The sequence below is a fragment of the Pygoscelis adeliae genome, unplaced genomic scaffold (genome assembly GCF_000699105.1).
Source record: "Pygoscelis adeliae isolate BGI_AS28 unplaced genomic scaffold, ASM69910v1 Scaffold280, whole genome shotgun sequence".
Taxonomy (NCBI): domain Eukaryota; kingdom Metazoa; phylum Chordata; class Aves; order Sphenisciformes; family Spheniscidae; genus Pygoscelis; species Pygoscelis adeliae.
The window spans coordinates 1815703-1825799 of NW_008823944.1; the positions used below are offsets into that span (position 1 = coordinate 1815703).

The 10097-nt window shown below is 33.8% G+C and overlaps 1 protein-coding gene across 1 annotated transcript in view; it reads left to right on the forward strand.

The window, feature by feature from the left end:
• ULK4 (unc-51 like kinase 4) overlaps positions 1-10097 on the forward strand; it is a 247806-nt gene that overhangs the window by 81624 nt on the left and 156085 nt on the right. The window contains 4 exon segments of the mRNA XM_009321252.1: positions 2452-2573; positions 2891-2947; positions 6169-6220; positions 6311-6405. Of these exon segments, the coding sequence (XP_009319527.1) occupies positions 2452-2573; positions 2891-2947; positions 6169-6220; positions 6311-6405 (326 nt within the window).

Consider the following 10097-nt stretch of genomic DNA (forward strand, 5'->3'; position numbering starts at 1 on the left):
AACATTTTTTTAATAAAATTTTTTTCTGATGAGATGATACCTGGTTTATTTTTCATCTTCTCTACATTATTGCTAGACTATTGAAAATGAAATGGTAGCACTGCAAAGGTCAGTAGACCTAAATGTCATGCTACTATTTTAAAAGAAACTTTACTTCCTGTGACAATGCAAATTCTTGCCTTGCTGCAAATACCTAATCCCTTTTTTCGAAATAAATATCAGGTTTGCGTATTGGCTATATTTGGAAGTCTCAGACTATAAATGTTTGAGGCAGAAATTCACCTCCTACTGTCTGTATGTACTATATGCAACTAATATAGTAAGCCCTGATATTTCCTCAGAACCTGAAAGTACTATACATCAAATATATAGTTACTATCATTATAATACATAGTACATTAATTGCTTTAATATGTATTCTGCTAGTTTTTTTACTACTGATGTACAGTTTCAATGCATTCTTGACAACTGATATATCAAGCATAATTCTTACACTTTGTTTTCCTTTCCAAGCTAGATTTGTGTGTTGACTGATTGTTTTTGTTAAGATAAAACTATCTGTCCATATTTGGCCACATTTGTCAGAAGGCTTTTTATTTTTATTGCTGTGAGTATGACAAAGGAACATGTTCTGCTTGAGGAGGTAAAAGGTATAGGCTCCTAAGAAAAATAACCAGATTTGCAAAGAGGAACAGTTAAAAGCAGTTTAACTGTTGATTTAGAATTAATCCTAGCTGGCTTTTTTAATATGCATTTATGGAAGCTCCTTACTGATCCCATCTTCTTCCACCAGATGTAGCTATAAACCAAATAGATTAACAAGTTGTAGAAACTGGCCTTAAAGATACATTTAAAAAAATGAAATAAATTGTTAATCTTGTGGATGGTTTTAAAAGTTCTTGTAGGTAAGAAACTAATTTTATTTCTGCATTTATAATATTTAACCTATTTCTAGGAAGTAGATATAAATTGCTTAGATCATGCTAAAAATTCAAGTAACCATATCTATCTATTTATCAACTGCAAAATTGGCAAGTGTGATGATTATATAGGCCTTAAATCATTGAGAGTAGATTGTTCAGTAAATTATTTGTTGCTAACCACAGAGAGGTCTTGTTGAATTACAGTATTGTGTGTCATTCAAAACAAAAATGTGTTGATGAAAAAACAATATTTCGGTTTGTGTATTTGGAGAATTTTAGGCAACACTTTTTCTTGAGCAGTATATTATAGAACGAGCCAAACCTTTAAGGGTAGGTATTTTTACAACCTACTTTAGTGCCAGGCTCTGTCATTTCTGCTTATGCTTAAAACTGAACTCCATGGGAGCAGAAGAAAACCACTGGTATTATTCAACATGAATAAACTCTGACTTACTCTGAAAGGAAGGGCCTTTTCTGGCATGAAAATTGTATAAAATACCAAATCCCATCTTTTATTTGTTTAATGTCTATGTGATTTCCCTTTTACAGTTTTGTGCAGCTCTCTCATTAGGGAAAAAAATAGAGTAAGTGTTCTTTCAAGACAGGATTTGACTTTTAATATTTTCAGACTATAGGGACAGAATTTTCCTTCTTTGCATATGAGCCATGACTTTTCTCCTGCTGCTTCTGTTCTTTATCCCATGCAGAAGGGGTCTTGCTTTTCTGAGACAATAGTTAATGTAATACCAATTTAGCATAATGTTTTTTGATTTTTATATGTCTCTTCTGAAGTTTGAAGTATAATTTTCACTATTGCAATTAAAATTTCATTCCCTCATTATTGTGTCTGAGGTTTGTTATGGAGGCAACTAACTTCTCTCATTGACCTGCTGCTACCTCTTTTATGAGAAAGTGAGAATTCCTGTTGCTTTATGTCACTTGTGTCATTGTTAAACTTGTGTATGAGAATGTGTGTGTGCATGGCTGGTGGAGGGATCTTTTGGAAGGTGGGGGGAGGATGTTTGTTTCTTCCAGTGGCACCATGCTGCAGGAAAAACATACTGCTTGAGCAATTTGTCACCTACTCATTACAGTGAATTCAGCTCTTGATCAGCTGGAAGTCATGAGAATTTTGCTTTTTATTTCACTGGAAATAGATTTGCATCCACAGAATTTCAAGAGTATAATTCCATGCATATGTAGCCACCTAAAGCCAGTATAAGTTCACCCTGCCCAGAGGGGTAATTTCATCTTTGCTTCTACACCTGCCTTATATTTCTATCCTCACCGTTTTGCCAGAGGTCACATTTGCACGTCTGTCCCTGTCGCCAGAGCAGGAAATTGGCCTGGCTGAACACTGAGCTAGGAAAGAAAAGTGCTGGATCAGCCTGATTTATCATGCAGTCACATGAACACTACTTTTGGCAGGAGGGAGAAGATGGGATGGAACAGAGATGTTTTATATGTCATTTGCTGTTGTTTAGTAAAGCAATTATGTTAGATCAGTCTGAAATGTTGTTTTCTATAGGTGACATTCTCACTGCCTTAACTAATGTCTCTGGACGTAAACACCCATCAACAGTTCAGGCCAAACAGCTGAAGATGTGCCTTCCTATGATGCCTGTAGTGCTTCATCTTGTGACATCGCAGGTAGATTTTTTTTTTTTTCTCCAAAAATTGTTAAACAAAGGACAAACTCTTGCAGTTTCCCAAAATCTAATTTCTGCTGATCATGATCAGAATGGATAAAATAGAACTTTTATTAACGTGTAGATGAGTATTTGAGCTATGTAACAGGATTAAAGATGTAAGCCTTATTTTTGCACATTGTAAGACAACCCTAATGATAGAAGCAAATACATATTTTGTCCTCGTTTTTTAACATGGCTGTGAAATGTGTTTTACTCTTTCTGGTAATAAGATATGCATTTATTGTAATTTTTTCAACTTTTGCTAAATTCAAATAGGTATTTCGTCCCCAGATAGTCACAGAGGAGTTTCTTTTCAACTATGGGACACTACTTGTGAGTATAACCATCTAAGTTAAATCTTGTTTATAAAACATACATGTGCATAAAATTTTGGGAATTATTTTAATGTAATAAAATTACATTAAATTTATAAATCGGAGAGAGAACTTTATTCTGAATATAAAACTTAAGCTTTGATTATATTCAAAACTATATATATTATCAGAAAATATTTTCTGTAGTAATCTATTGGGTCAAAGGGAAAATATGTTATCCTGTGTTCAAGTATAGAGAAACTCTGCACATGTCTGAAACTGAGAATTTCCTGTGTGTTTTATTTTAGAGTAGAAAAGTTTTTAGCTCTAAATTACACAGAATATTCTTTCCAGAATTTTACAGTAGTATTTCATGAGTAGAAATGAAAAATAAATTATAGTCTAATCTATATTTAAGATATTCTTTCCTTTTGTCACCTTTTTCTTCTTGCCAGTACTTTTACGCTGTATTTAGTTGATGAAAAGCTGAGTATTGTAAGCTATAGAGCTAAGGTATTTGTTTCGTGCTAACATCTACAACCTGTTTATGACATTAGCAGTAGAAAATAAACTTAACTGTGCCATAGGATAGTATAGCAAAAATGAAGTAGTACTGTTGTAATGTAATTTCCTCATATGGAAACAGTTGTTTCCGCTCAATGAGAAAAAAAGCATATTCTGAAGTTGCGTATCAGAGTTAAGCAAAAACTTTTAAGTACATGGGTTCATAAATGACAACTAGGTATTTACTTCCACAATAGCATGAAGAAATGCTTCACCACAAACAGCTAGATTAAAGTTTACTGTTCAGATTCCCTTCTCTTTCTCCTTTGACTCTTGATTCCAAGCAAATGTGGGTTTAATTTAGCTCTACTAAAATATTTGTATAAAAATTAGCATTAGAATGAAGAAGAAATTTTTAAAACTGTAGATGTTGAATTACGAAGCCTTTTATCTCTTTGAAGCATTTGTAACTAGGCATTAGATTTATTAATGGTTTTGGATCAACCTTTTAGAAGGTGAAATTCTTCTGTCAACAACATAGGTACAGCAGACCAGGTACAATGTAAGTATTCTTTTGATGTTACTCCAGCTTGCTTGAACTACTGACTGAGGAAGTCAGGCTGGTTATACTAGCACAGCTTTCCTCTCAGATCAAGGAGGAGAAGATTACTTTACTGAGTATTTCCTGCATCTTGTCTTTCTGTCTTCATCGAACAAGGCAATTCAGGAAGTTACATATACTATTTCAATTTATGCATAAAAAAGGGAGGGAAAGTAGTATATCTGAAAAATGAATATCAAATTTGAATCTGTTTTATAGAAGTGTGTTATGATATGACTAATGTAATTACTGCTGGAAGAGTAACTATCCATTCTACCAGGCAACAGTCTACTCTGGAATTTTGTGTTTAGCAACTTTCCCACTGACCTCTATAAAGGCACATTCGATCATCAGCTTGTACTTTTTCAAACAACTGTGCTATAATTGAGGCCTCTAAGACTTTAGCAAGTCAGTCTTTTTTTTTTGTCTTTTTTTTTTTTTTTCTGATTTATTCAACAATCTTACTCTTAACAGTAAGAAATTATTAGCAGTGGAAAGATGTGTGCTTGGTATCTGAAAGGAAAAGAGTAGTTATTTTCCTGTAACTGTTGTTCATTGAGAATTTTTTTTCTTGCTGCTTTGAAGTTATTTCCATCATCACTTTAATTTTCAGTACTGTTGTGCAAAGAAATTGAGAGGGAGCCGGGACAATCCTTTCATGTTTTCAGCTGTGAATAGAAATATATGGAGGACACGCTTTGCCCCAAAGGCACAGCTAATAGTAGGCTCCTAGCGGAGTGCACAGGGCACAGACTCACCTGTAGCGGAATACATACATCATTCCTCTCTTGCTTAAAAAAAACCCAGATAGTTGTTTTTTTGTATAAATACATCTTTTTCTTGTGTTTCTGATGTAAAATTAAGGAAATAAGCATTAGTAGCCAGAACAATTTTTGTACCAACTATATTGATTTTTCCAAATTGGTCTTGAGACTATGGTTAGGTGTGAAACTGTCTTGAATGAGTAAACAAATTAATACTCTCTTCCAAAACAAGTTAATTAGATAATAACTAGTAATTTTCTTTAAATGATCAGGAAGATAAAATAATTTTTTTATAGAAGCAGTTGTTTTTTATGACTGCCTCTGAGATGCATTTAAATTGCGAAATATATAATTAGTTTCTAACTGTATTTTTAATTAGAGAAGAATCCTTCAGATGTTTCTTACATGCTGAGAAAAAGATAACCCATGTAGACACTTCTGCCAATTTAATATATAATAACAAAATTTTAATTGATAGTGAAATATAAAACAAGTGTTACTTTCTTAATGCTTTACATCATATAAATAAATAGATATGTCTGTAAATTGAAAATGAGAAAGATGTTTATCCATGGTAAATTCTCTGTGTATTAAATACTGCATTAGTAAAAAAGACCATATTATAAATTCTGCTGAGAATTTTTCCTTCTTTAGCAAGTGTTAATAACATCTTTTGCATCCCCTATGAAATAAACAGCTATGCATAGAAGTGAAAGAAAAAGAGTGAAATCAAGATTAAAAAGCAAAAGAATAAGGGGTCTAATTGTACAATATTTACTTAACCCAGATTATTAATATTTCATTGTCCCTGTTCCTCAAAATTATGACTGATTTAGGTGATTTTTAATAGAAGGTTATGCATTTTTGTATGTTCTCCTGTGTGTAACTGCATCCATAGTGTGTGTAGTATGCATGGAGATCAAAAAGATGGTACAAATAACAGAAAATTACATTTTCTGGAAGGTCTTTGGTCTTTTTAGTGAGTTATTTTAACATACCCATGTCCAAGGTAGTTCAAAGTTGTCTTAGAAATTACAGTTTTCTGTTAACAATAAAGATATCTAATTACTGTCTATTTAGCTGGAAACGTTATCATTCCTGACACTAGTCAGAGTAATAGTCCTTACTGTACTCTACATTTAAGTGTCCAGCAGTATTACAGACTTGCAAAATTATGTTACAACAGCTAGATCATGAATGCTTTCAGTCTTTCATATCTTAATTATTATGACAGTGTTTCCTAATGTAGGTGCATTAACATTTTGTATTTACATAGTCCCTTAGAGAATTTCATGTTGTAATTATTCAGTGATTACACTTCTTAATTTTTGTTTCTGAAGTGTTTTAACATAAATGCCTCTTCTTCTGTAGAATTTTATCAGATCGATAGACTCAGGAGAAACAAACTTGGATGGAGCAATAGGTAACATAACCTATGATATTGCTGTACTTTTATAAGCAGGCATTATAACTGTTGTATCTTATAAAGAAATACAATTGTTTTTACTAATAGGGCAAGCTGCATCAGAAGAATTGATTAAGACTACTTTGTCAACCTTTGAAGCAGTAACACAGCATCCTGTCTTGTTGACAATCCATCGCTTGACCGTAAGTCAGACAACAAATTAAATAGTTGCAGGCCAATTGGCCTATTTCCACTGATAATAGAATGTTTTGAAAATTTAGAAACAGTTTAAATTATGACTTAAAATGTATCGTGGTTCTATTTGACAGGAAGAATCCTTATTGTTTATAGAGAGATTTAATTTTCAAAGAAGCAGCAAGGCATTCGGACTCAGTTTACTATATTTAGTTGAGAAGTTAGAGAGAGAATGAGAAGCACTTGAAGTTTAGAAATAGTAGTTCTTAAAATGATTTTCATGTAAATATAACACTTGATTCTATAAGTCTTTCTTCAGCCTCAAAGTAAGTATGTTGCTATATATTAGTGAAAATTTCCCCGCTTCATTTGTCATTATGCTTTTAACATAGCTTGGAAAGACCACCTCTGAGGGTTGAAGATCCCATTCCATCAATATTCTTCCTGATGAGATCATCATCAAGAGTTAACAGTTTATAGCTGTTATGGTGGGTTTTTTTGTTTAACAGATTGCTTACTAAAAATTGCATTACAATTACCAAACCCACATACTGTAAGCTTCTTGCATCACTAAAGGTTTGTTTTCTTTGAAGTTTTTCATTGAATTATTTACTTTGAGCTAAGCTAGCTGAAGCCAGAACAGTTATGTTGTGAAATAGTTGTCAGCAAATCAGTAGGTTGGAATGCTTGAATCAATGATTGACAAATCATTGTAACCTGTACCAGTGCATTTTTGTGCCTGAATTCCTACCAAAAGTGTAACCCACCATACCTACTGGGGCGACCATTTAATTCAAACTGAAATTTATGTGTTTGTATTGGAATTAGGTTAAGGGCCCACTCAATATAGCACTTAAAGCAAGAAAGGCATTAGCAAATTGATAAATTCATAAGAATGAGTGATCTTAGGGATTATGCTAGATAAGAATGGATGATCTTAGAAATTAAGTGTTTTTAGAAGCTGAATCCTATTTGGTGTGTGTGTTATTTGAGTATTTAGATTATAAAGCCTTAATAAGTGAAAATATTAAAATTAATAAAAAATATAAATAGGAATATAAATAAGTTTAATGTTTATTTTCATTAATGCTCACAAAAGAGTGGTATTCAAGACAATGGTCCTTATGCACAAAAATCTAACCAATTAATAGTCAGAGGGGAAGTAGTACAGAACTGAACAGTTCAATTTACTTTAATATGGCAAAGGATGCTCTAGAAAAGAAATGTAACTGTAGGTGAGGTATGAATACCTATTGGTATCTCCTCACATGCCTGTCAGCCTGCAAGTCACTGTATTATGACTGTATCATTCTAGAATCACATCAGTTTTTAAAAATAATCATTTTACTTCTGTGGGTTATCGGTATGTCTTACATTGACAGAAATATGTACCATTTTTTGTGGAGGTCCATCAACATTTACTGAAATTGCAATACCTTGTGTCAGCACATTAAATAAAATTCCCCTAGATGTTTAAACTTTAATGGTCTGGGTTTTTTTCCCTGAAAAAATAGCTCTAAGGAGACAGCTCCCATTTACAACCCTTCTTTCCCTGCTCCCATCCCCACATTCAGGAAAATGTTGTGTTGAAGCCAGGAAATTACTGTCCCATTCTCTTTTAAGTAAGCCCTGGCTACCAGTAGGTGAGTTTTATTTAAGTATCTAAATTTCTTGAAACAGTTTACTTCATCACATATGTTGAAAGTTTTAGGTGTTTATTTAAAATCCATCTGAACACATCGGTTAAGCTTATGTAGCTAGAGAAAAAACTTCCTGCCTGTCTAGTGCTTGTAAATTTATAACCTATAGCACTTCTGTAGAATAGTTTCCCTGATTTAGAATAGGTGTATATTGAAATTTATTAACTAAAAATATTTATATCCTTGTCAATGAACAGTTTTGGGTTTTTTTTGAGAGAATAAAATCTATTACTTCATTTGCTCATTTTCATAAGTAACAGCTCTTTCTAATTTAAAAGAGCCCTCCTGACACTCAGCAAATAGCCATTCAGACACAAAATAAAGTGGAGAAATTGCCTTGTATTTGGTATGTTAAATTCAAGAAATTGTCCACTGTAATTAATAATCTCTAACCACATCTGCCACTATTGGTGCAAACAGTAATTAGTTTAATACTATTTACGAAGTCTAGTGTGCTAATTATACTTGAATGTACAGCATACATTACTTTAGCGGAAAGTGGTACTTCATCTTCTATGATGCATACAGAATATTTTTAGAATTGCTGTTACTCAAGGGATATCTTCTAATTGCTGCTCGCTGAGCATGACTAGAATCTATGAATATAAATGCCAGCACCCAGTGGAACTTGGTGCTTTTTTAAAAAGTTGAAGCAAGACATGTTTGAGCTTCCAGATCAATATTTAAGTATAACAGTGGTTCATAGGAAACTCTTTTACTGGAGAGAAATGTGTATCCTAGGCTGATCTCTGAAGCCTGGATTGCTCATTTAGACAAAGTTGGTTACAAACAGCATTTTATGGATGGGGCGGGGGGAAGGCCAAAACCTTCTTGAGAGGATGCATTTTTTCCACTACAACTGTGACATTGCTTTGTAGTTTCTAATCAGAAATTAAATGCGTTTCTAATAAAGTTTAATGAATTTAATAAAAAGTGAGGTTATATTAAGCAAGCAGAACCAGTAAGTTTTTCAGTTCAGTTCTGTTTTAGTTTAGCTGCAATAGAAATTGTGTAAGTTAATAGGAATTTAAGAGCAACATTTCAGGTTCTTTTCATAGAATCATAGAATCATTAAGGCTGGAAAAGACCTCTAAGATCATCGAGTCCAACCATCAACCCAACACCACCATGCCCACTAAACCATGTCCCTAAGCGCCTCATCTACACGGCTTTTAAATACTTCCAGGGATGGTGACTCAACCACTTCCCTGGGCAGCCTGTTTCAATGTTTAACTACTCTTTCAGTAAAGACATTTTTCCTCACATCCAAAACAATAGTACCGTGTCTTCCCCTCACTGCGTAAAATAGCTATCTTCGTACATTTTTGCCCTTGGAAATACCAGTGGATCCTTGCTACAACATGGCAAGTTGTACTGCTTCAACCGTACCGGGATGGTTAAATGCATCGAGGTGGTTAAATACCTTCCATCTCTAAGCAGGGCCTGTGTTTTCCCTCTCTTTCCGGGCAGTGGCGGCTTTCCTCTTCCCGTGTTCTGTCAGGTCAACAGGTTGATGGGGAAGGGCACGACTAGGCGAGCTGGAGCATTTAACCTACCTTTCCTTTCTTCTTTTAACCTTTTCTTTCGTCAACACCTCCTAATTGTAGGTTTTTTTGAGTTCAGTTCGGTCATTCCACTCATCTGCCAGTACACACGCAGGTTTGTTAGGTGACAGGCTGATTGGTACCATGGTACAAACTGGAATTAATAAATGTGACCGACAGAGGTAAATGGAGTAACTGTCAGTGCTTTCTTCGCCACATATGCAAAAATCTTGCTTTTCTTGAAGGTATAACTTCCAAAGTTACGGTCTGTCTTTTGCTTTGCCCTTCTCAGTCCACCTTCAATTCAGATTCCTGCCTGCATACTGAACAGTATCTATATTATTTCTACTAGGATTCATTCTATGAAACCGACAGCTTAGAGACTTCATAATTTTATGTACATCATAGCATTTTACTTCTCTCTTTTTTTTTTTGAGGGGTAAGAAAAGGAGGAAG